A 25,024-nucleotide genomic window follows, 5' to 3' on the forward strand; every position below is an offset into this window, starting at 1 on the left:
CTCTTTTGTTTTGCTGTGATAGGCTACTTGTATTGTGGCGTTGCAGTCAAGTGAGAGTGAGAAAACTCTCTTTTTAGATTACCAAGCACATTTATTGGGAAAGCACAGAGGGTTTACACAGAGTTACATAGGGTCTGTACAAAACACATGAACACTAACACAGACAGGAGTACACAAGGGCAGAAGTTAACTAAACTCTATTGTTACTATTTCTAACACGCACAATGTTCCCATTGTCTCTACATTGCAAGTTTTTATAGTAGCCTAGCTTATCTGAGTTATTCAGAGATAAACTGGCCGCTTGGTAAGGTAATAGGCCTATTACTTGCTTGTGTTGCATGTATGTTGTATTTGCTCTATGTAGCCTACCATTAGGTTAAATGCAATGACATACAGTGCATTCAACGGGCATAGTATCCCCCCCAGCCAAAAAGGCGTGTCTCCCATTGTTTACCGTTTTTGACGGAGGCGCGCCCGCGTGCCCGCGACAGGTGGGCACTTCCAGTGAATAGCGAAAGCAAACTATGAGGACCTGACTCAGTTTGTTACTTTTATGTTAATGAGATCAAACGGATCGCGCGGCAGCTGTGAGTAGCCCATTAAAGACACACTTGGCAACATGTTTTGGGAGTTAAATACTGTAGATTGATTTTATGGAGGACTCGTTATTTCACAGTTTTCTTAGAGCGGTAAAGATGAGCTAATCCAGCCACCCGTCATCTACTGCAGTCAAAGCCTACACTTCCTCGGGGGGCTTTCTTATTCTGAGCAAGCATTTTTAAAGTCGTGTAGTAGGCCTATTCATTCCCTCTTTTCCTAACAGCAGCAGCAGTATGGATGATGTGACTGTTCCAGTGAAGAGCAACGTTAACATGGAGGAACTTTTCAAAACGGTAAATTTTACGTAGGCATATGCGCCGCTTGTGTGTGTGTGTGTGTGTGTGTGTGTGTGTGTGTGTGTGTTTTGGTCTTGTGTGACTTCCCAACATTGTCTAACTTGTCCTCTGTGCGTGTGTAGGTGGCAGAGGTGAGAGGCCTCATTGAAACAATCTCCTCTCAAGCGGAGGAGGTGGTGAGGAGACATGGCGCCATCCTCTCTGCTTCCAACCCACAACAGAGTAAGTAGAGACCAGTCAGTCTTCTCCGCACATTCAGTTAAATGTCAGACGTTTTGCTTATGGAGATCTTCGATAAAAGTGGATTCTTTGAGTGGCACAGCCGCCATGAACTAAATCAAGTAGTTTTTGCTGCCCTGGTTATCTGTAGTTGCCACATCCCTGCTTCAGTATGTATTCAAGTCAATACTTAAAACTCATACCAGTGATGTAGTCGTAAGGGAAGAGGAGGTGAGTATACTCTAAGTGTGAGCCAGCATACTAGTCACCAGTATTATGCAGTGCACTCTTTTTGACTTGCACACCCTGCAGTAGGCTTTTTTTATTTTTTTTATTTTTTTAATATACGCTGCTAAAATAATGTACAACAAAGCATAGGCTCCAAATTCAGTTTTTATTACCACATTTATTCTATAATGTATGAGAAGAGCCCCACACTTATCCATATTAATTTTATCAATCCAGTTTAGAAATATAAAACACTAATTACAATTTATATGCAATTACTTAGTTATTTAAAAAACAATTAATTCTTGTCAGCAGACAGTGACTTACAGAAACATGTATGGTGATATGTAAACATTCTCTGAATCCCATTGCTAAATTTACTTCAACTGGGCTGGTCAAACGGAAATGTGGTAGTGAAATAATACACAGGATATTGATAAAGCTACCATAATCAAAGTATATCAAACTCATTAAAGCTATATAAATGCAGACAAATCAGATAAATACTTATATAAAGTAAACATTTTTACAAATGGTAGTCATCTTTGATAATCACTAGACTGCCCTAACAGGTGATAAACATGGTTAGAATGCAGACAGTAGAAGCTGAGAACACAAATTATTAGGCAGTAATTCTGTGAATATGCATTTTATTTGGTGGCAGTATCTCGATCATAGTTGCAAAATATAGTTGCAAAAACGTCCAAGTCCAAATGTTGAAAAACCACTTCAACCAAATGAAATTCATTTTATATTAAATATGATGCCTTGGGCGACTCTTGAGTGATGGACAATGGTGACTAAACCTCTTGGTCTAAATTAGGCATAACTGCTTCAGTCAATGTATTTGGCTAACACCACCTTACAATGTAATGGAGTCTGAATTGGCTGCATGAGAGCCATACAAAAGCAAACAGTCTACTGACATCACCTCTGACCATTGGCCTATTGCGATTGTGTGTTTGCTACCATTAACATACTTTTTAATCTTATTCTCAGGAAAGAAAGATGAGCTGGAGAAGCTGAACAATGAAATCAAGAAGAATGTCCACTTTGTCCGGGCCAAGTTGAAATGTAGGTGCAGATATTATCTCTGAAACCTTGCACAATCTGCTCTTGTAGATATTTATTTGTCAGACAGTAGAGATGTGACTAGAACAGATGGAACGGTTTTTAGTATGCAGGAGTCTCTTTTTTGAAATGTGGCTCTGCACCAGTACAGTTTGAGACAATGAGGGGGAACTGTGCAGACTGTCAGTTCATCGTACTTCCTGAAATGGTGGGACTGCGTAGTTCATGACTTATGATTTGACTTGCAAATGCATGCAAATGGAAAGCTATTGCACTCACCTGCTGGTGATAAGTAAACACACTGTCCTGGAATAACATTAACCTCCCCCACTACTAGCAACAGAGAAAAGATGGCAACATTATGCAGCAGACTGTATTTGTCCAATAAGCTTCCCATGCCAGCATGTGCATAATAGTGGAGGCTGTCTTTGAGTGCTTATTAAAGGCCTAACTTAGGTCCTGTGTTTGTGATCTTGCGATGTCATCCTTGTGTGTTTTCTTTCAGCCATGCAGGCGAGTTTGCCTCTAGATGAGAACAGCAACAGTGCCTCCGTGAACCAGCGTATCCAGAAGAACCAGGTCTGGCATTACATGATTTATTTGCTGTAATGAGCCAGATGCATAAAGATAGTCGACTCTGGGTTTATTACCTTTTCAGCTCAAAGTCCAAATCCTCCAAACAACAACCTTCCCTTTCCAGTTTGGAAACGATCAGAAATGACAGCATGTGGCTGTGTGGGATGAGCCAGGAAAGCCAAAAAAGGTATTTCAAAGAGGCCTCGATCTTTATGCATCTGACAAGATCATTACTCCTACGACGATTCCTTTTAATCTTTTAATTTCCAGTCTGCTCTGAATTCTCCAATCTGTTCACCACTTTCCACTAGCACTCACACCTGACTCGGTGGTTTATGGAAGTCTTGAGGGGCTACTACAACGCACAAATCTCCTTCAGAGAGAGGTGCAAAGCACAAATTCAGAGGCAGCTGGAAATCGGTGAGTCAGCGAAAACAAACAACCAAAACACACATTCACACACACACACTCTTCCCACTCTGGTCAGTGTCAGGTAAATGGCCTTTATATCGCACACCTGGATCTTTTCATACCAGTTGTAGTGTTTTAGAGAGGAGGGAAGCCCTGCCTACTCCTTACTAGCAAGTAAACATGAGCTAGTAATTCAGCAGGAGACACCTGTGTAGGCGTTTCTATGGTAATGGCTGCTCAGATAGTCAGAGGCGGGCAGTGTTGGGTGGGTATCATGTTACGCAGTCAGGAATATTATTGCTTTTCTCAGTCACAAGGAGTGTAACAAATGACTACTTTCTCCTCTGCCCCATCCCTATACTTGATTCCATGTTACCAGGTGTATTATATTTAGCAGTTTTGAATTAACACTGAACATGCTTTTAGTAATAGATACCACCTTTACCTTCAATGGAGTCTTGTAATAAGATAATGATAAGCTAGGTTTTTGAAGATAGAGACGCTTGACATGCCTTTGTTGACCCGATAAAGGAGTGTACACAGTCATGGCCAATTTCCTCCCCAAAAAACATAAGGCAAGCACAAAGTTGAAGACCACACCACAACGGGTGCCAAGAAAAACAAAAGACACAGGAAAAACACCTGCTGTTGGCCATCTGTCTAATCGGCCCTACACTTAAGCAAAATGCTACTCATCCTGATGAACTGATTTTATAAGCACATGTCAAGATATCTTATGTCTTTGTAGGAGGCAAAATCCACTTTTATCCTACCATTAACAAGACTCTTAATCACTTCAACTACACCCTGATATTGGCCTGATTCACCCTGTGTATTCTAATCAAATAAATACATACATCTTTCCTTGACCTAGGAGAAATATGGTCAACTGGCTTTTGGCGTTTTCCTTTTGCAATGATATCCAAAAATATATCAAAACTTCCAAAACCCGCATTGGAATTAAATGGAGAATCAAACAAAAGAGGCCTTAGCTTCTGACACTCCTAACAGTGGAAGACTTTATTAGTGGATAAAAACACTGGCTGCTAACACTGGAATTCAGGACAGAGGTAGATTTACAGCTATTGCACCATTTAAAATTCTCCTTTGCAAGTCCCCTGCCTGCTTGGTCAGTGGGGAACTATAAACGGCCCCTCTTGCTGGTGTGCTGTCCATATTACAAATGGGATGAGTGTAGGATTTTCTTTATTTTCTGCCTATCTTTACTGATCAGTCCAAGGTCAAAAAATTCTTAAGCTAACAACTAATTTAGGCCATTGGTTCCCAAACCTTTTAGGCTTATCTATCCTATTCCCTGTGGCATTTTACTTGTTCTGCTTATCTCCCTGCAGACTACACACAGGACATGGTTCCAAACTATGCAAATAACTTAACTGATTGCAGTTTAGAGAATCTAATGCTCCAAGTCTTACATGTCAGTGTGAAAATCTGGTTTCAGATGTGATTGCCTCTTGTGCAAATGATACAAAAGTAATAATGCAATCAATTACTACACTTAGGAAGTAATTGTGCTTCCATTGTAATTATGGTTACCCTGGAAGTTTGGTTACCTGACCCCAGATACCGTAATCCATGTTAAGTGTGCCCACTGATGTTGAAAAATCATCTGTTTGAGATAGCAGTCACAGTTTAACTAACCTGTACATCAAGATCATCATCAAATCATCGATCAAAAATCTTTTTATCTTGTCTGTTTTGTCTCTCTTTCAGTGGATAAAGTGACTACAGATGAAGAGTTGGAAGAGATGCTTCACAGTGACAATCCTGCCATCTTCACATCTGATGTTAGTCAGAATTTTCTACTTTTTGTTTGAGTCACAAACCGTAACTATTCAATTCAATAAAACTTAATTTATCCCCAAGGGCTAGGCATTAGAGCATTGTCCATGTCAGTTCCTGTCAGAGGGAAGAGAGGGACAAAGGTTGCCTTCTTATGCACTTACTTACTCTTATGCATGTACTGTTTTGCATTCTGGGCAGCCGTTCAAAGGCACCGTACAGTATATGGGATGGGTCACTGAGAATATTATCAGCTTTATGCAAATAGTCTTTGCTCTAGCACTAATACCTAGTTCACTGGACATTTACTTTTTTATTGGCCACTCAGAAAAGCAGTTACAATTTATCTTTTTGCATGTGCTGTGTGGCCACGTAGATGATTGTACACATTTCTTTACACAGATCATCTCAGGCACTCAGATTCCACGCCAGGCCCTGAATGAGATCGAGTCCCGTCATCAGGACATAGTCCGTCTGGAGTCGAGCATCAGAGAGCTGCACGAGATGTTTGCTGACATCGCCATGCTTGTGGAGACCCAGGTAAAATGGCTGCCTCACTTGCACATCTTTTCTTTCTTTTTTTTAAGGCCATAAAAATAAATGAATATTCTGTAGGGAGGTATGGGTTGAAACATTGCTTTCTTCTTCTTTTTGTTTTTTTTTTGCTCATAAAATGTTTCTGTTCTCTTCACCCACTTCTAATTTCTTGTAACCATAATTTATAGAGCACTTAGGTGAAATTAAAATTATTCACAAATTGAGCGATATTCTTGCTTTATCCGCACTGCTAATTGATGAATTAAATACTTGTGTCTTCTACCAGGGGGAGTTGATGAACAGCATAGAAAAAAATGTAACCAGTGCTGCAGAGTATGTAGACACGGGCAACGCAGATACCAAGAACGCAGTCCTCTACATGAAAAACAGACACAGGGTAATGCCTCTCCCGAGCTTCTTCAACCTATTCAAGAGTTCCACCGCAGCTAAAACTGCTGCTGGACAAAACCCCTCAGACTTAAAACCGTGACCGAGCTCAGTGGCCCTGAACCTTGTCCTGTTTGAACATTAAATGCACCAAACATCCTGGTCAAGGTCCGCCTATCAAAGCTGGCAGCTGTCCTATGAAAAAAAATGTTACGTCCGATTTATGGAGTGGTGGCGGATCTGCTCCCTCACTCCTCCTAGGAGTGGAGTAATGGAGAAGATGGTATTTTACCTTGTCCAGAGCCTGCTGGCACTGAATTACAACAAATCCTCTACTGCACGTGCCTCTTGACTGCCCAAGCGAAAGCGTCGGTGTTTGCTGCCATTTTCTTGGTCTGTGTTCCATGTACTGTGACGTAAATGTTGGAAATAAAGTGTATTGTAATCAAAGGAGACCAATTTGTGTGATTGCACAAACGGCATTGGTGGAGTTCATGTATTCGCCTTCATTCACCTTCTTAATCCCATGAGCGACATTTGGCTTGAAGGCAGTGTTAACAGTAAACACACAATAGAACACACAATACAAACATTAGTTGATTAGATGAGACAGGGAGTCGGTAAACAAACAAGGCTGACAACTTTGGCATATGGTAAGAATGACAATCATTTGCAAACCTGATAATGTTAAAATGTTAATGTACATATATGCTGCAGTACTTGGTGTATAAAATGTGCAGAACTGTTTAAAATGTAAGGCTTCTGTGATGTTTTCATCACTAGGGAAATTGGAAAAACTAAATAACGTCCTGTATATTGAAGCCTATAAGGACTATGTGCTCACCCACTTTTTCTTAACTTCTTTCAGTTTACACTTAGTGCTAGATCCCAACAGGCACAGATTAAGTAAGTGTAAATACAGGTTGCACTCTGGGACAGTAAAAATGTTTGAAGAAAGCAGGAATGGAAACATATGGCTGCCAGTATGTCACACTTGTTTGATGAAGAATAAAAAGACATGACATTTTAACTGTTCCTGAATGTGATCCATATTTACACCTATAGTTAAAATCGTAGCAGCCAAAACATAAAAAAAACTATGCTCATTGACCAGTTGAGTGACTGAGTTAATAGGAGTGAGCCTCTCACTCCTGGCTGTACTGAAATCCTTTAAAATTGCTCTTTGGAGTTGGTTTGAAGAAAATCAGTAGCATGTGCATCTGCATTATCCACCAGAAGATGGTGCTGAAACCCAGATATTATGTTACTCAATAAAGGGCAGACTGGAAACGTAATGCATTTCTGGGCCTATGGCTACTTGACAGATCAGTTAATGTGCTGTGCTCTTGAAAGCATTAGTTTATCATAATCTTTGGTATAACAACGAGTTACATTAGTATGCATTGTCTTTTAGTGTACAAATATGTTTTTACCCCACCTTTGAAGCGCTTTTGTTTCTATTAATATACAGTGACTGCCTCATGTCAAAAATTTGATTTGTTTGTTGCAGTTCATCAAATAATCTGGAGCTGTGGTAGTTTGAGTTATTTGGAAAATATTTTTACAACCACACTGTATGGTTGAAGTTAAATGTTTTTGGAAGCATAATGTGTTATTTGTTTTGTATTAGTGAATTTGAACAGGTATGATAACAACGTAATCATATAACAGTGACAGAATGGTTGAGGACTAGCCTTGCAAGCCAGACGAGTTGAATCTGCTAGTGGACTGTAAAAATGCAGCGAAGTCCAATCTGTTTGTTAATGAAGGCTTACAACCTCACCTATACTCAGACTTATGTTTTACAGATGGCAAATTAGTATAATTCCAGTCCAAGCATTAAATAGGTTAGAGGAATCTGTTTTAATGCACTGAAATGTTAGTTACATTTTGGTTTAGCTGAAGTATGACTCCAAAACAAATGAACGCTGAAGACGGAGGATGGATAAAGATCCTGGAGGTTTGGCTGATGAGAACCAATGGGAAACCTCAAGATTCATTGTGAGAACAATGAATTATGACCCAGCAACAATATTGTTTATAACCAGTAGGAACAGCTGGGAAAATGAACACCTGTGTGTCTTATTTCACCATGCAACATCAAATACATGTCAAAGACCCTTGCTTTTTGATAAGCATCCCCGCCAGTGTCATTTTTAACACATTTGTGTGTCTTCTTTGGAACAACACACACTTTTCAATACAAGATATGTTTAGAATAACACATGTTGTGTTAAACTGTATTGTCATTAATGTATGTTGTGCTGAAAAGTAAAACAGTGTTGTCCCAAAGATTTTTGTGGAATTTTGTGGAAGTGTCTCTGCTGGGAATCGAACTCGGGTCTTCCACTTTAGAGTCTGCAGTCTAACTCATTGCTGGCCATGTGACCCATAAAGTGGTGAACAGAGCGACCAACCGGCCGACTGACAATAGAGCCGACATAGAGCCCCTGCTGTTGCGTGGCTAAAAATACACAACTTTTTGAAGAGTGTACAAAAGCCTTGCTTCAACCTCTAGCATGCCACTATTAAAAGACTTCTAATTTTGTTTGTGTTTGACAAAAAGGCAATTCCTTTTAGGGCCCTAGGACACCTACACACACACACACACACACACTTGCTCTGTGCTTGTCCTTTGGAAATGCAGGACAACTGCTTAAAGTGGCTGTCACCCTGTGTTTTTCTCAGTGTATCCTGTCTGTGGTGGAAGAGAGAGACAGACTAAGACAAGCTTCTCCTGCACCATGGGAATGCTGCCAGGATGAACCCATTGCCTCCTCCCTCTCTCTCTCTCTCTCTCTCTCTCTCTCTCTCTCTCTTTCTCTCTCTGTCTGTCTGTCTGTGTTTCTCTCTGTCTTTCCCCTCCTCTCTGCCCTCTCTGGATTAGATTTCACAGCACCTTTACACTGTGCTGAAACCACTGAATTACAAATGAGAGATAGAGGAGGAATAGCAGGAAGAGATAAGGATGACAGTGCAATATGAAGAAAGGAAAAGTGGAAAATATATAAGAGGATAGAAGTGAGAAGATAAAGAGGGAAAATAAAAACAAACAGGCCTACACAAAAACATGATTTCTTTATTGGTTGTGTCAGAGCAGTGGGGCCCTCAAAATGGGGCTTGACCAATTTTAAATGGGCCGAGCTTCTCCACGATAGTGTGTGGGTGCTTGGGTGAGTGGACAAAAGGTGGGGCTATGTCCTCTGCTTTGATTGACAGGTCATTCCCTCCATCCCATACAGGGAAAGCGTTATTGACAGTGTCTGTCCTTTATCAAACAGGAGCTGCAAATGGGCCATCTCCAATGGGAGCCTCATCACGTCCCCCAGGTTGGAATGGACTTCAGGTGAAGGTGGGTAAGAGGATGGATAGATGGATGGGAGGAGAGGATGAAGGTGTTTGGGGATGAAGGGGAACAGTCTCTTTTTCTGCTTCCTCATGGAGCCCGCAGGGAAGGCTTACTTCTTCGCTTTGCCTTGGGCAGCCACGGCCTCCATGGCCTTCTTTACGGTTTCCTCATCACCCAGGAAAGCCATGGGCTTCACTGGCTTCAGGTTTGCGTCCAGCTCGTACACAATTGGGATTCCTGTGGGCAGGTTCAGCTCCATGATGGCGGCATCAGACATACCTGGAAAAATAGGCAGACCAAGCAGTTAGACACGCAGACCAACAGACAGACAGACAGGCCAAAAAACAGGTAGGAAAGTCAGATGGAGCAGGTGAGATGTCAAGGATACAATATGAAAATATAAAATGAAACTGTCTGGAGCTCAGCTAGGCAGGCAGGCATAACCATGGTCTTAAAAGAAAGAAAACTGAAAAAAAGATTCTGAATTATATAATAATGGCTTATACAGCAGAAATATGTTTTGATCTACAAATTAATTAGTTTTAAGTTAGCTTTCATTCAGTTATAGACAAAAGATATCTACAAAAGAATGACCAAAACTTCTGCCTTTGAGGGATGATATGCCTAGATATTATGTATGATTGTAAATAAAGTTGCTCTGTGTAACTTTTGTCAGTTATTTGATTATTTTTATTCTTAAGAAGCTTGAGTTGCTTCTTTCAGTAATCCTTACCCATGAAATCTGCCATTCTTAACTGTGACATTTGCCTGTATCACTCCCTGATCCATGTCCTGCCACTCCTTCAAAATGTACAACCTTTCTACAGAAAGGTCGTGCCTGTAATGGGAACCAAGCTCATGGCCTTTTCCCCTGTCTCTGAGCTCTGGTGCGAGAGAACCTGCTATTTTTAGACACTAATACAGCAGTGTGTGTGTGTGTTGCTGTGTCTGTGTGTAATAAGTGTCTGACTGTCTGACTAGGCTAACAGGCTAACAGCTTTTATGCCACCATAATTAAACAGCAATTTTCAAACCAAACTGTTTTGCATACTTGATTGATTTGCTAGAATTTTAGTCCTAACCACTCTGTAGGCATGGATTAGATATATATTAGATCTTATGTTTGACATCATTCACCTCTAGCTATCACAGGTGCAGAATATAGGATACGTGTGTCTCACGAAACATGACCTCTGACCTTTCAGCTTCAGTGCTCTGTCATCTTCAAGAACACGCACCTCATAATCTGAGTCCAACATGTCAGTGTAGCCCCTGTACTGTATGCTCCTGTCTTTCTCTGTCCTTTGTCCCTTTTTGTCTCTTTTATCTGTGTCTATCTGCAAACTATAATGCTCACCCTCTAAGTGCTTGACGATGCCACGGAGACTGTTGCCATGGGCAGCGATGATGACATTCTTTCCAGCTTTGATCTCAGGAGCGATGACATCATTCCAGAATGGCAGGGCACGGGCGATGGTGTCCTTCAGTGATTCACATGTGGGCAGCTCACCGGCCTTCAGGCCCTTGTAGCGCCTAGACTGGTGATAGTATGGAACAGCGGAGGAGAGTTTATTACCACCACAACAGCAGCATTTGTGTTATGTAACAGACTGTTAAGGCTACTGAGCAACTGATAGGCAGCGACACTCTGCTGTGATCTTTGAAATGGGAACTATGCAATAAATCTAAATGTTAATTCAAAATGAATTTCAAAATGAATTCACGATAGTTACTTTACTCTGGTTAGTTATTAGACAAAGTTACTGTTTAAGGAATGATCAATTATCAAGTGACTTGTTCTTTTATGACATAGGCTATGGCAGCTGTTTAAAAGTTTAATATGAATATTCCAACAATTTTTCCAAGATGCAAGATTTGTTGTAAGATTTTTTTTATTCTGTTAAGATTCAGAGATGAAGAGAAACTTGATCTTACATTCATGTTTCATCTCTTATTCTAACATAGTTGAGATCCTCTCCCTTGGTTTCAGTTGTCTCACCTCACTGATGATTTTGTGGTAAGCGTGGTCCTTGTCCATGGGGGGAGGGGGGATGTCGAAGGAGCGACGCCAGATCTTGACCTGCTCCTCACCGTGCTTTTCAGCCGTCTCCGCCTTGTTGAGGCCAGTGAGGCCTCCGTAGTGGCGCTCGTTCAGGCGCCAGGTACGGATAACGGGCAACCACATCTGGTCTGTGCCCTCCATGATGGTCCACAGGGTCTTGACGGCACGCTTCAGCACAGAGGTGTAGCACACATCAAACTTCATGCCGGCCTCCTTGATGGCCAGAGCGCCACGCTTGGCCTCCTCCAGACCCTTCTCACTGAGGTCAGCATCGAACCAGCCGCAGAAGCGGTTCTCTTGGTTCCAGGCACTCTCACCGTGGCGAACAATAACCAAACGATGGGCGGTAGCCATGTTTACAGTGTTTTTACTGAGGCACTAAAGTTCACCTTCAAACCAAACACAGGAGGCACAGCCCTTCCTTGTTGTGCACACTCACTAGCTGACCAACAGTGAGCCCCAAGCCGACATGCCACGCTCTTTTTATAGCAGCCGGGAATGTGGGTATGCGTAGCAGACAGCCGCCCTTGATTTTCCACCTGTGAGGAGCCGTCATCCTCTGATGGACATCCAGGCCTAGCCAATGGGAACAGACCTCTGATGGGCCGGTGGGACATGTCCTAGCTGGGAAGGGCAGAGGTCAGGGATTGAGCCAAAATAGCAACATGACTTTTAAACTGAGAGCTGTGGAATAAAAGTGTTAAGATCAGAGTTAGCTGAAGAGAGGCACTCCACTCTCTGAGATGAACAGCTTCATCACTAACAGAGATATTATAGCAGAGAGAGAGATTTACAGTGTGGCTACATTGTATATTTAGTAAACAATACATTGGGTTATAGGGGATTTGTACTATGGAACAATACAGAAAATGTGGCACATAGAGAGCCATTCTGTTTCAACACTGTGGGGGAGGAAAACCCTTGGGCAACATGTATGTTGCCAAAATACAACTGAATTCCAATGAGTGTAGGATGCAGTAATCTTGCACACTCTTGCATTCACATGGACATGTGCACGCATGCACATGCATATACTAATACTAATGATACTAATGATGCTACAACTACTACTACAAATAGTAATAATAGTTAATAACAGTTTATACAATGGAAGATATGAAATACAAACTGTTTAAAGGGGAAAAACAGCCAAATAACATGAATAAAAGTACATACAAGTTTTTTCTGAAATAGTTAAAAGTCAAGAGCCAAGTGGTCCCTGCCCAAAGATGTTAGACTAGCTGGCTCATAAGGTCTAGACCTAGCCAAGCCTGGAAAATCATTACAGTAAATTAATGCTGAAACAGCCACTGAATTTTTTAAAAAGTATTATTTCATTCCATTACCTCTAGGAGATGCTCTGATACCATTTATTTCTAAGATGCAAAAAAAATGCAACATGCAACAAACCATATCACACCATATCTGAGGTAAGCACAAAGATGCACACACACATGCTTTCTCTCTTTTACTCTCTCTCATTGTCCTGTATGAATTAAATCATAGACTCCATACAGGAACATAATTTATATTTCCTGCTCTGCCAGATGCTGTGTCTGAGTTAAATACTGGGTAAGCCTGGTGATTTTTGTCATAAAAGGTGTTATATTTTCATGGGAAAATTAGAGATATAAAAATGTACATACATAAAATCTTGTTAGTATCTGTGTACACATGTACAGAACAAGTCAGGGGGCTGACTGAAAACATAAAGCAAAAACTGCTGTCCTGTGACAGAAAATTGTCCTGCACCAATGTCACCAAAACATTCCTGTACTTTCATTATACTTGGTGACTAAAGTCTTAGAATATCCTGTTGAGACATTTCTAGCTTTCCACCCTAAATAGAGAGTAGGAGGTTACTAAATCTAAGTAAGTATACGGTATTCTGCAGTATACCAGATGAAATTCAGTGTAGGGATACACCGATGTATTGAAACTGACTCCTCCATCTATTTTAACCCTGGGAACAGTACAGTGAAAGTGCTGATTAAGCATGAAAAGTAACTCATAGAGCCAAAGCTGAGCCTTAAAGGCAAAGGCAATGTCCCCCACCCCTCCCAACCAAATTATGAACCATATATAGAAAAAAGAGAAATACAATAGCCCTAAAATGCAATATTAATGGAACTCCAGGCGTGATGCCAACCTGCATCATATGCTCACCAAATGGGGTTTGGTTGTTGCATTGTAGGGAGTAAGAACCCACAAGGCTGGTGCTGCAGTAAAAACAAGACTAGATGTGCTTAGTGGTGGCTGGGCTATTCTGGTTCTATGGTGACTGGACTATAATAGTAATCATAATCACAATCATAATAACATATAAATAAAGTAGGGATTGGCGGCAGAGCTGCAACCGGCCACTAATAACTTTATTTTTATAGCACTAAGTTACAAAGTGCCTCACAGAGATAAGGAAGGAAAACAGATAATAAAAAAACAGAATAAAACAACAGAAAATAAATAAGAGCAATAAAAAACACAATAAATGAGTAAAGTAAAACAATTCTAAAAAGGTTTTTCTGTATAAGAAGGTTTTAAGCAGGGATTTAAAAGATGACAGACTCTGGTAGTCTGAGTTCCTCAAACAGGCCGTTACAAAGCATCGGCTCTGACTGTGAAAGCCGGCTCACTGCCTGAGGGTGCTGCCTGAGGATCTCAGGCTAACACAGTAGCTAGACCTTGTTGAGCCTTAAAAACCAACAGTAAGATCTTAAAATCAATGCTGAAGTTAACAGGAAGCCAATGCAGGGAAGTTATAATTGGGGTGATATGTTCCGTCTCCTAGTCTTGGTTAGAAATCTGGCTGCAGCGTTTTGCAATACCAGAAAGATACTGGAAGATAATCCAGGCTATTTTCAGCCTGGGCCTTACTTTCCAAGTTTTTTCCATCATGCCGATCAATCCTGATCAAAAATTAATAAATCTCTGCGCTATGGTACCTCTCAGTTTGCAAGAAGCACTGTTCTCCAATACAATCCAAAGGAGCCAACTGAACTCAAACAGTCAAACCCAAACAGTGATTTTATATGCAAATCTAATGAAATTTTTCACCAATGACTAGCCTGTATCTATCTATTGAAGAAACAGTAAATAAAGACAACATCTACCATATTCAAGCACTTAACCTTGTCTGATAATCAATCAAATGTGCTAATGACAACAGTTGGGGGGTTAACACTGTAAACCCATTCTGGGTTTTTTCAGCCCCTCCTGCACTCTTGTTTTCTATACTGTTTTTTGTATATGTACAGTATGTCTTTTAATTGTGCTAATAAATAAAATAAAATAATAATAATAATAATCTACCGATATGCAAAATCTAAACCATGTTGATAATATAATATATTTGCCTACTACAGACAACTTGTTCTAACTTGATCTAAAGGCTGTCATAAAAAAACATTTGCTGGGCCAAATGCAAAGTCACAGTCCTATGGGCCATAAGGTACTGTCAGTATGTTGTAAAGGAAGATAAGACTGTGCAAAAAGTTTCCTAGAAAAAAACATCTGTTGCCATGCCCAGAAAAAAAAAACCCCCACTCCATTCAGATCAGCTATTAAACTACTCTGGTTTTATTTGTGGCTTATTATTTGATCGAACAATCAATGGCACCAAATAGTCTCTGTCTAATTGCATTTAGCCTCCTTTTAGCCCTAGAGTTAAATGATTATTAAGCTACTCAATTAATGATGCAAGGGAATAGACCGCACAGCACCGTCTGGTTCAACTGGTGTTTGATTTTATTGTTGCTGAGTGCCGACGGAGAAAAGGCGGGCAGGTCTTGGACTGACTTGGTAGTTTTGGTTTGCTGACTTCCCCCCACTGTCTGGACTGCTTCCTCATTTATACTCTGGAAGGTCTCATCACTATGAGTTGACTTAAGAGCATCTACTGAGTACTGAGAATTTACTTGTGACATTTTCCTCCAGCTTCTGTTTTAAAGCATCCCTCTGTGCAACTACATATTCATCCCATCCAGGCTCCATAATAATCTTGTCAAAAGCAAAATACATAGTGTTGACATTCACAGACTGGCTTTTAAAGGTCCATCTGACAGTGCAACCACCTGGAAGATGTACAGCCCAGACAATGTCAAATACAACAGTGGTCCATTTACAGAAATGAGTGAAAAGATTGTGGAAAGCAGGTTGGCAAAAAAAATACCTTTGGTGCCTATACATTACTTTCCCTGTGCCAAAACCAAGTGGCAAGTTTTGTTTGCGAGCATAAAAATATACAAACAAAACAGTGCACAGGGACAGTGAGATTCACCAAAGCCTGTAGTATTATTATTCCAAATTGCCTCCTTCCATTATTGCTATCTATCTATCTATCTATCTATCTATCTATCTATCTATCTATTGGGCCAGGACATAACACAGAGAGGGATCAGTCAAAAGTCTAAACCAATATCAAACCAATATTAAAGGCATACTGAGCAGGATTTTCCCCCTTGAAATAGCATAAACTCATCCAAAGCATACTCAATTATGACTTATGGCCCATTGGTAGTCTGTGACAGTGTCTGTGTCTGCAGAGAGCCTGGATTTTCTTATTTCTGAATGTGCGGGACGTTTCTGGGCGTCAACCTTTTGGCAGTGGGTGTGTCCGTCTGCAACCAAAACCACTGCTGAATCCTTTTATACCTAAAAGCCTCGGTAGCGATCCAAACTCTAATACAGAGCAACTGGTCAGAGCTAGTGTGTATCATGAGCTGGCAGCTAGCGTAGCTTCGTTGTAGTAGAAAAGCTGATAGCTAAGCTAACCGGCACATACCTTTCCAACAGAAAACAGGCCAACTCCGTGTCACTCTTCATCTCCATCCTCTCCTTAAATACTCTCCAATGGGTGAAAGCCAACAGATTCACTCTTGTTTTGGAACAAGCCTTGTCTGCTTGGCCTCACTGTACTTTTTTACTGGTTTTTACTGATCTGGCAATCGCAGGGAGGGGTCAACTTTGAAAGTTGTGTTTACAAGCCACAAGCAGCAAAATCCTACTCAGTATGCCTTTAGCTGATTTCAGTTAAAGGCAGGGGTTTAATAAGGTTGTTGATAAATACCAATGACTCTCCAGGCACTGGGATTTCTGGCTTTCAGAAACTCACTGTCCGGCCTGTAGGCCTGTTTTGGGAACCCATTGCCCCAGTCAACTGCTCAGAGGCAGTGCTACAAATGAGCGATTGACATCGCAAAACATTTAGTTTTAAAGCCACAACAAAGCAGTAGTAGTTTGCATTGTGACAAATTACCACTCAACACCAGCTCCAGTTTTTAATTGCTCTGTGAGGCTGGATAGAGGTGCTTCAAGCATATTCTTTCCATACAGTGCTGTTAAGACAAAGTGGCATTAGTAGGGTTAGCCATTTCCCAACATACGAGCTATCATCCCCTTAACTTTTCTACCTTTGTTACAGTTATCTCATACAATATCCAATACAATGGTCAATGGCCACATCAGTCGAGCCATGAACCCAAATTATGCGTAGTAATAGTCCAGAAGGTTGTTTGGCACTGAGCCAAATGCATTTCCAGGTCCAAAAATACAACATGGAGATCTCTCTTCTCTTGTTTAGCTGATTGAATTTGAATTAGTTTTTATCTTTTGTTGCTGTGTTATTTGAGTATGCGGAATGAGTCCTGCATCCTGTGTGCGGAACCTTTGTAAAGGCTCATAAGGAGTAATTTAATCAGTGATATGTCGTGAGGCAAGTCATGTAATGCTTTGAAAGTTAGAAGGAGGACATAATAATCAATACGTGAATTTACAGGAAGCCACTGAAGAAAGACTAAGACCAGGGTAATGTGATCATGCTTTAGTATTTTCATGAGTATACTGGCTGCTGAATACTGAATAAGTCGGACATTTCTGTGTGGAACTGGGACAACTGGAGTGTATTGCTTTGTAGTAATCAGTTCAGGAAACAAAGAAACAAAAGCATAGATCAGCCATTGTGGTCAGTAAAGGAGGGGAAATGTCATGGAGTAATTACTAAGGTGAAAATATGCTCCACATATTTAAAAAAAATAAATAAATAATAAAAACACCAGGGTCTCAGGTGTTGCGACAGGTGCTCTTTGGGGTACAGGTGAGTAGATCAACAACAAACATTGACTTAAGAAAAATGTGCTGGTGGGCCTTCAGAAGTCAAACCCAGGCAATCTGTCCGGATTGGATTATTGAAAAGCCCTGATATGATTGATAAAGCAGATGTCTGGCTCAAAAATAATGGCAGCAGATTTGATAGATTCCTGTGTGGTAAATGTACAGCCACTGAAATATGCTGTGTATTGCCTAAAATGAGCATTTCAGCTTTGTCTGCAGTGGAGAGAATAAAGTATTTGTCATCCATCTTTTGACGTCTAAGATTCATGTTTCAAGTTCTTTTTTGTCATCAAGTTTTATAGCATTTAAAGTTGCAATGAGTATGATTTATAGTGTGTGAAAGAGTAGTTATATGCACATTAACGGAGCCCACACACCTTAGTCTCTTAATGTACTTTTTTTGCAAAATCAGACAACGTTTTGCACGGTGGATCTTCATCAGGTTATTTGATCGGGTTGTTGATCAATACCAATGACTCAATGATAACTCTGCCAGGTGCTGAGGTTCCTGACTTTCAAAACTCACTTTCTGGCTTGTGCTCTCTGTTTTGGACAGAAACTCCCCGCCCACTGGAATTTCAAGACACTCCCAGTCCTGGGTCCTCCCCACTCAGTCACTCCCCACACACTGATCACTGCTGACACTGATCAAATTGTTTAGGCAGAAGGTCTGTGGGATGTTTCTTTCCTGATAAGAAGTCATGGGACAGACACTTTACTTATCTTCTCATCTGACAAAGAAAAGAACACAAATGAACTAGAGTCGAACTAAATGAGATCTGTAGTGTTAATAGCACCCTGGGATCTCACAGGCAACACATTATTCGATGGATGTTTTATGTCATCTCTCTTAAGTAGACCCAGTTTGCTACAGAACATGGACCATTTGTCCATGAATCGAAAGTCATAGGTGGTTTCTGGGTGGAACATCAGCCAGCAACAATTTAAGGAAGTGAGCCTACTGCAGATGTGTTGAGAAAATGAGCTGGACTGCTAGGCTGTAAATTCAGACAGTGCTATTTTTATTTTTATTTTTTTGTCCCCATCTAAATAACAATATTTGCTATTGTCATTTGCGAGTGCAGTTGAATTTGCAATGACATAACTGGTCCTAGTCCCTGAGATATTCTCGTATTGATCAAATCTGGGAGTGATAGACTCATCAGGTACAAGGGGTCACAGATTTGAATTGAATGTGAATGTGTGGTATTTTTGCCAATTTGAAGGGCATTTTGGGGAATGATAGATTGAGAATGGACCGTGCATAACTGCATAAAGTTAAACTCATCAACAGGAAGATTTGAGAATAGAATGAAACTCTCATCCGAGTTGGGGAGATATCAAGCTCTCTGCGACAGCCGCTGATGTGAATGTGAACAGGAACAAAGGCATCATGTCATGGCATTCTGTCTTTCTTTCTTTCTTTCTTATATTCCAATTAAACAAGTTATTCTAGAACAATATTGAGATGTGAGTGAATGTTATTTGCTAGCCAGCGACCACAGTCATTATCATCAATTCAAGTATTTTTCAGTCAAGCCAGCTAACACCAACTAAGACTGTATGGACTATATTACAGCTGAAAGACTGTAAATGAATGACTGAAGCCTATTACCTGGTTATAACCACACTGAACTCTTTCAGACCAAAGATACTCATTACTGCATATTGAAACTTTGTGATGTGAATGACAAAATAAATGAAATGGGACCTATAATTATTGTATTTAATCAGAATAAGGCTTAATATTTTTACTTCCAAAAGAGATGATTAAAGCCTGGATAAGAATTGAGCCCCACCACTGCTGCTGCTGCATGTGCCACCCCCAGTGAGTCTGTGCTTCCCTACATCACAAATCCCAATTTAACCCCTGCTGCCATGTAACTGTCAGGGTTGATGACTGTGCATATCCTCTGTGAAATGGCACTTCAGTTTTTATTGCTTTTTTTGCGGTTCTGTGGGAGGCCTTGAAATAACTGTGGCAAGACATTCAATGGAAAGTCTGTGTGTGTGTGTGTGTGTGTGTGTGTGTGTGTGTGTGTGTGTGTGTGTGTGTGTGTGTGAGTGTTTGTGTGTGTGTGTGTGTGTGCGTGTTTGTGTGTGTGTGTGTGTTGGGTCTTCTTGAATTTTGTCGTTTGTGTGACATCAGCTTAGCCTACATGTTGGGAATTACTGGAAATTGTGAATGTACAATTTACATACTTGGGTTTGATACTTTAAGCTGTTACACTGGTCAGCTTCAGACAAAACAGATGGTGAGCTTGAAAGCAGCACTAAGTTAGTTTTCACTTGTGCGGCTGAGTTTTGGAAAGAGAAGCCAGTGGGCTGCTCTCTCTGCCTCAGTCCGGTTCCACAGAGTCTCTTGCCCACCGGAAATCGGCCTGGTGCTCCAGATTGTCAGACCGCTGTCAGGGAAAAGAGTACACAGGGGGTTTGTGTGTGCACAACAGTTAGGATGACTCAGCCTGCAGCAGAATCCCAGCTCTCACTGAAGGCTCCCACCTCCCTCTGCCTGCCTCCCTTCTGTTTGGGCACAGGACTGTCTGTGAGTATTAGGGCCCTTTGCTGCATAAGCAAACTATAGGAACACACACACCATGGAAGCAACACACACGCACATGCACGCACACACACACACAAACACAACAAAGATATTACTGTGAAGCACTGCATTACAGTTCCTTTATGCTTGGGATTTCAGAGTCATTCTAGAGCACAAATACATGATGAAAGACAAGATACAGACATTCGCTGAGCAATTACACGCCTGCACAGATGCACACACACTGCGGTCACACAGGAAAAGGAAATGCATGTCAGCAACTGAGTGTAATTGACCTGTCATGGTGTTTGTGCTGCCGATGAAAGAAGGGAAGACTGTTTCTCTTGTTAGGGAGTTATCAGGACAACGTGACAATGCAAAAAAGGCAAGACAGGTCTACACAAATACTCATTGCCTGCACTGATAAAAATCTTTATTCCATAAAAATAAAGGTTTTTTTTTTTTTTGGACTAGTTGTTAAAAGGTACAATATTATGAACTGTCCATGTTTTGATGAGTGATCATCATGAACTCTTGCTTGAATTGCTTATTTTCCCAAAGTGTATTGTTCCACATATTCCACATTAGACATAATCGTCTATCTATCTATCTATCTATCTATCTATGTATCTATCTATCTATCTATCTATCTATCTATCTATCTATCTATCTATCTATCTATTCTATCTATCTATCTATCTATCTATCTATCTATCTATCTATCTATCTATCTATCTATATATAGAGTGAACTGGTGAGGACTGTCCCAGTTTTCTTTCCCTCAGCCAGGTAAGGTGAAGTAAATCTTGCATCATGCAGACGACAGAAGGACAATGGACCTCCCCAACATGCGACACCTTACCTTTTGTTTTTGAGGGCATTTATCATTGCAGGTCTTTTGAGGTCATAACTGTAGTTCTATTCTCTGCCAGAAGGGGAGATGCTGTGTCACAGTTCAGCTCTGTAAGTGTGTGTGTGTGTCTGTATCTATTGTGAAATCAGGACATCCCTCCCTTCTCCTGCAGTGAGGATGGCACAGCCTGCATTCAAATCAGTTTTAGGCATAAAATTTAAATCCTCTTACTTGAGCCCCCCTTCCCCTTCCACCTGATCTATCTAGATCTCATCAGGAAGTTTTCTCACTATTAGAGTTGGTAGTGTTGTGGTCATTGTTTTTTTTTTTTAATTTGTGATGTGTTTGTTGTCTTGTTCATGTCCTTTGTTGCACCGCAAAACACTTTGTGATGAAGACGTTTTGTTAAAAATGTTTTATAAAGAAATTTGAAGTTAAATGTATTTGTCCATGCCAAATACAGAACAAGACAAACAGAAACATGCAGCATCCTACCACCTAATTTTGCAATCTCTTCCTGCCTTTTCTCCTCTCTCTTTCTCTGTCCCCACACTCACCGTTTCCCTCTCATACACTCCCCTTATTCTCTCTCTCCCTCTCATTCCTTGCCATTGCGGTGTAAGCCTATCGATCCTGCATTGTCAGAGTTTGGGGAAAGCGCTTGCGTCAGAGCTCACCATCCTGCTATAAAAGCCGGAGCCACTGCAGCAGCAAGCAGACCAGGCTTAAACCTGAGCCCTTCACACAACTTCACACACACACACAGACAGAGAGGAGAGGGAGAGCAGCCTGTCCTCCCAACACTGAGCCATGAGTAGCATCGGCTATGACCCCTATTACGGCACCTCCTCATACCGCCGCTGGTATGTAGAGGCTGCCCCCCGTGTGGTGGTGACCAGAGGGAGGTCCCACTCTGTCTACTCTTCCCATGCTTCCCCGCTTTCCTCCAGCCGTCTGCAGTACTCCTCTCCCGGCCGGGTGCTGCTCTCCTCCTCCTCGCCAGCCTCCTCCCTGGAGCTGGAGCTCAGCCAGGCGGCCCAGATCAGCTCTGAATTCCGCACCGTACGCACCCAGGAGCGCGCCCAGCTGCAGGACCTCAACGATCGCTTTGCTGGCTTCATTGAGCGAGTGCGGGAGCTGGAGCAGCAGAACCGTGCCCTGGAGGCAGAGCTCCTACTGCTGAGGCAGAGGCACAGTGAGCCGTCCCGCCTGCGGGCGCTGTACGAGCAAGAGGCTCGGGCCCTGAGGGCAGCTGTGGATGAGGCCAGGGCAGAGCAGCAGTCGGTCCTGGGCCAGAGAGAGCGGCTGGAACAAACCCTGAGCGCCCTGCAGGCCCGCTATGAGGAAGAAGTGCTGGCTCGCGAGGAAGCCGAGGGCAGGCTGATGGAGGCTCGCCGTGCATCTGACCAGGCCGCCTTAGCCAGGGCTGAGCTGGAGAAGAGCGTGGAAACCCTGCTGGAGGAGCTGGCCTTCCTCAAGAGGATCCATGAGGGTGAGGTGGCCGAGCTTCAGGCCCAGGCCCAGCTGGGGGCCCAGGTGGCGGTAGAGTCTGAGACGGCCACACCGGACCTGTCTGGGGCTCTGAGGGATATCCGGTCCCAGTACGAGAGGCTGGCAGCCAGGAACATGCAGTCTGCTGAAGAGTGGTTCAGAGGGAAAGTGGGCTCCCTGACTGAGAGCGTGGCCCAGCACACTGACGCCGTGAGGAGCTCCAAGGATGAAGCGGGAGAGTACCGTCGCCAGCTGCAGGCCCGCCTGCTGGAGATCGACGCATGCAGAGGCCTCAATGAGTCCCTGGAGAAACAACTGCATGAGATGGATGAGAAGCAGAGTGCTGAGATCGCCACCATGCAGGTCAGTAGCGGTAATGCAGGTGTACTACATTATAATTACTCTTTCACATCTTTTGGTTTATAGAAACAGAATTTGTATTTCAAACTGTATCAGTAAGGCTTTTCATTCCATCATGTTACATGTCCATACAACAATGTGTCTTGATTTCATTAAGTAAATTACCTGTTGTTATTTATAAATGACACTCGACCATGCCTACTATTTAGGAGACCATTGGGGAGCTGGAGAATGAACTGAGGGGCACCAAACAAGAAATGGCCCGCTACCTGAAGGAGTACCAGGACCTTCTCAATGTCAAGATGGCTTTGGACATTGAGATTGCTGCATACAGGTGAGAGGCAAGAATGAAGGACTAAGAGAACTAGAATATGTTGGCTTTTGTTGAGAGACATTGGCATTGTAAAAAAATACTCATAGTACTTATTAGTTTTCGTATTAGCATGATAAAATGGTGTTTGAAGCCCAGATCCAATTAGAAATGTTTTGTCTCTTGTGGCAGCTAAACATGGATTTAAGATATATTTAGAAGTTATTTTAAAAGTTTTTGTAAGTTGAAAAGACCTGTATGTTAGTCACAATGCATTATAAAATTTGTATCAAGCTCAAGTATTTCTCACATACAACTCTTTTATGTGGATATACCTACAATGTAAATGGCAAAAAAAACTATGAATTATGGTTATTATTTAATGCATGAAAAGCCATGGAAAACAGGGGATACCGGCACTTATAAAATCTAAAGATAAAAAAAACAGCTAGACTTGGCCCAGTTTGCCACTTCTATTTTGGGTTCAAAGAATAAATGCATATTTCCCTCATTTTGTCTCAGACACCAGAGTGTTGAGACTAAATCAGTGATTATTTTACCTCACAGTTTCTGCTGAATGGAAAACTTGATTTCAGGTGAGTTACTGATCCATCTTTCCCACGTCTTTTTGTACAGGAAGCTTCTGGAAGGGGAGGAGTCTCGCTTCAGCGCGGGAGTGGGCGGGGGCATGTCTTCTCTGTACAGCCACACATTGTCAGCACCCTCCTTCGCCCGGCCCGTCTTCTCCAGCCTGGGCTCTGGCTCCTCCTATTTGATGACATCACGTCTGCTCAGCTCCTTCAGCACCACTGAAGAGGTCATCTCTGCCAGCCAGGCCAAGCAAGCAGAGGCCAGCCTGCCTGCAGAAGAGGAGGAAGTACACGAGGAAGAGGAGGAGAAGGAGGAGGAGGAGGCAGGAGAAGAGACTGAGGAGAAAAAGGAGGAAGAGGAGGAGAAGGAGGAGGAAGAGGGAGAAGAGAAGGTGGAGGGAGATGAGGAAGAGAAGGAAGATGGAGAGGAGGCTAATGAAGGAGAAGAAGGTTAGCACATCTTTCTTTTTTGACCATATTCTTTATTTGTTCAAAGAAGCTGCAATAATTCAGACCATGATAACATTTCACACTAATAAAATTCACGCTTTCCTCTTTTGATACAGGTGGTGATGAGAAAGAGGATAAGGAAGAGGCTGTGGAAACAGCTGAAGATGAGGGAGAGAAAGAGGAGGACAAAGGAGAGGGAGAGGAGGCCGAGGGCAAGGAAGAAGCAGAAGAGGGAGACAAAACAGAAGGATCTGATGACAAAGATGAGGGTGCAAAAGACGAAGAGAAAGAGGAGAAGGGAGAGGAAGCAAAGAGTGAAGAGAAAGAAGAAGATAAAGTCGATGCAAAGAAAGAAGACAAATCCGATGACAAGGAAGACAAAGCCGACGAGAAGACAGATGACAAAGCTGCAGAGAAAAAAGATAAAGCTGACGCCAAAGAGGAGAAAGATGAAGGAAAGGCAGCCAAGCCTGAGAAGAAGAGCGACACACCCGCAGAAGAGAAGAAGAAAGATGAAACAAAGGGTAAGAAGTAAGCCGGTAGCCACAGCAAATTTCAGTCAAGACTGTCCACGTACAAACCTCAGCTTGATAAACAGTAGAAGCATCTACGTTCCTCCAAGTCGGCTTATTAACATGGTGCTCAATTAAAACAGTCCGGTAGAGTCAATTACTGCAACAAATCAAGGTTAAACTGCTTGCCAATATTCAAAGTTGTCCATAAAAGTCTGGTTACACACTTCCTTATGTGTATGTATGTGTAATTGGTTGTATGCAAAACTATG

At 41.9% G+C, this 25,024-nt stretch overlaps 3 protein-coding genes across 4 annotated transcripts; 2 read left to right on the plus strand and 1 right to left on the minus strand.

Annotated features, from left to right (window-relative positions):
• The first annotated feature begins 494 nt into the window (after window positions 1-494).
• On the plus strand, window positions 495-6,550 carry LOC139642694 (syntaxin-2-like). 2 transcript variants are annotated; one of them, XM_071517648.1, is made up of 9 exons: window positions 495-587; window positions 824-893; window positions 1,019-1,118; window positions 2,343-2,417; window positions 2,920-2,993; window positions 3,302-3,410; window positions 5,133-5,206; window positions 5,604-5,741; window positions 6,025-6,550. In XM_071517648.1, exons 2-9 carry the CDS (start codon window positions 834-836, stop codon window positions 6,226-6,228), a joined length of 834 nt encoding a protein of 277 aa, XP_071373749.1. In that variant the 5' UTR covers window positions 495-587; window positions 824-833; the 3' UTR covers window positions 6,229-6,550. The 2 variants fall into 2 exon arrangements, with proteins under 2 accessions (XP_071373749.1, XP_071373750.1); XM_071517649.1 differs by having other exon boundaries at window positions 511-587; window positions 827-893.
• Window positions 6,551-9,203: 2,653 nt separating this feature from the next.
• On the minus strand, window positions 9,204-11,973 carry pgam2 (phosphoglycerate mutase 2 (muscle)). Its single transcript, XM_071517647.1, has 3 exons — window positions 11,474-11,973; window positions 10,832-11,012; window positions 9,204-9,753 (listed from the first exon to the last, which is right to left on the minus strand). The coding sequence occupies exons 1-3, from the start codon at window positions 11,888-11,890 to the stop codon at window positions 9,584-9,586; spliced, it is 768 nt and encodes a 255-aa protein (XP_071373748.1). The 5' UTR covers window positions 11,891-11,973; the 3' UTR covers window positions 9,204-9,583.
• Window positions 11,974-21,849: 9,876 nt separating this feature from the next.
• nefla (neurofilament light chain a) lies at window positions 21,850-24,967 on the plus strand. The gene is made up of 4 exons (XM_071517651.1): window positions 21,850-22,893; window positions 23,100-23,224; window positions 23,837-24,240; window positions 24,405-24,967. Exons 1-4 carry the CDS (start codon window positions 21,850-21,852, stop codon window positions 24,773-24,775), a joined length of 1,944 nt encoding a protein of 647 aa, XP_071373752.1. The 3' UTR covers window positions 24,776-24,967.
• Window positions 24,968-25,024: the final 57 nt, after the last annotated feature.

This window comes from Centroberyx affinis, unplaced genomic scaffold, assembly GCF_046629955.1.
Source record: "Centroberyx affinis isolate AG114_WGS23_722 - 3 ecotype Tasmania unplaced genomic scaffold, CSIRO-AGI_Caff_v1 ptg000508l_1, whole genome shotgun sequence".
Classification (NCBI taxonomy): domain Eukaryota; kingdom Metazoa; phylum Chordata; class Actinopteri; order Beryciformes; family Berycidae; genus Centroberyx; species Centroberyx affinis.

Coding starts and splice junctions, on each gene's coding strand:
- LOC139642694 (XM_071517648.1), top strand. CDS start 834: ATGGATGATGTGACTGTTCCAGTGAAGAGCAACGTTAACATGGAGGAA. Junction 2,994..3,301: donor AGCGTATCCAGAAGAACCAG/GTCTGGCATTAC, acceptor ACTTTCCACTAG/CACTCACACCTGACTCGGTG. Junction 5,207..5,603: donor CTGCCATCTTCACATCTGAT/GTTAGTCAGAAT, acceptor TTCTTTACACAG/ATCATCTCAGGCACTCAGAT.
- pgam2 (XM_071517647.1), bottom strand. CDS start 11,890: ATGGCTACCGCCCATCGTTTGGTTATTGTTCGCCACGGTGAGAGTGCC. Junction 11,013..11,473: donor ACCACAAAATCATCAGTGAG/GTGAGACAACTG, acceptor TACTATCACCAG/TCTAGGCGCTACAAGGGCCT. Junction 9,754..10,831: donor CATCGTCAAGCACTTAGAGG/GTGAGCATTATA, acceptor CTATTTTTCCAG/GTATGTCTGATGCCGCCATC.
- nefla (XM_071517651.1), top strand. CDS start 21,850: ATGAGTAGCATCGGCTATGACCCCTATTACGGCACCTCCTCATACCGC. Junction 23,225..23,836: donor ATTGAGATTGCTGCATACAG/GTGAGAGGCAAG, acceptor CTTTTTGTACAG/GAAGCTTCTGGAAGGGGAGG. Junction 24,241..24,404: donor GGCTAATGAAGGAGAAGAAG/GTTAGCACATCT, acceptor AAACAGCTGAAG/ATGAGGGAGAGAAAGAGGAG.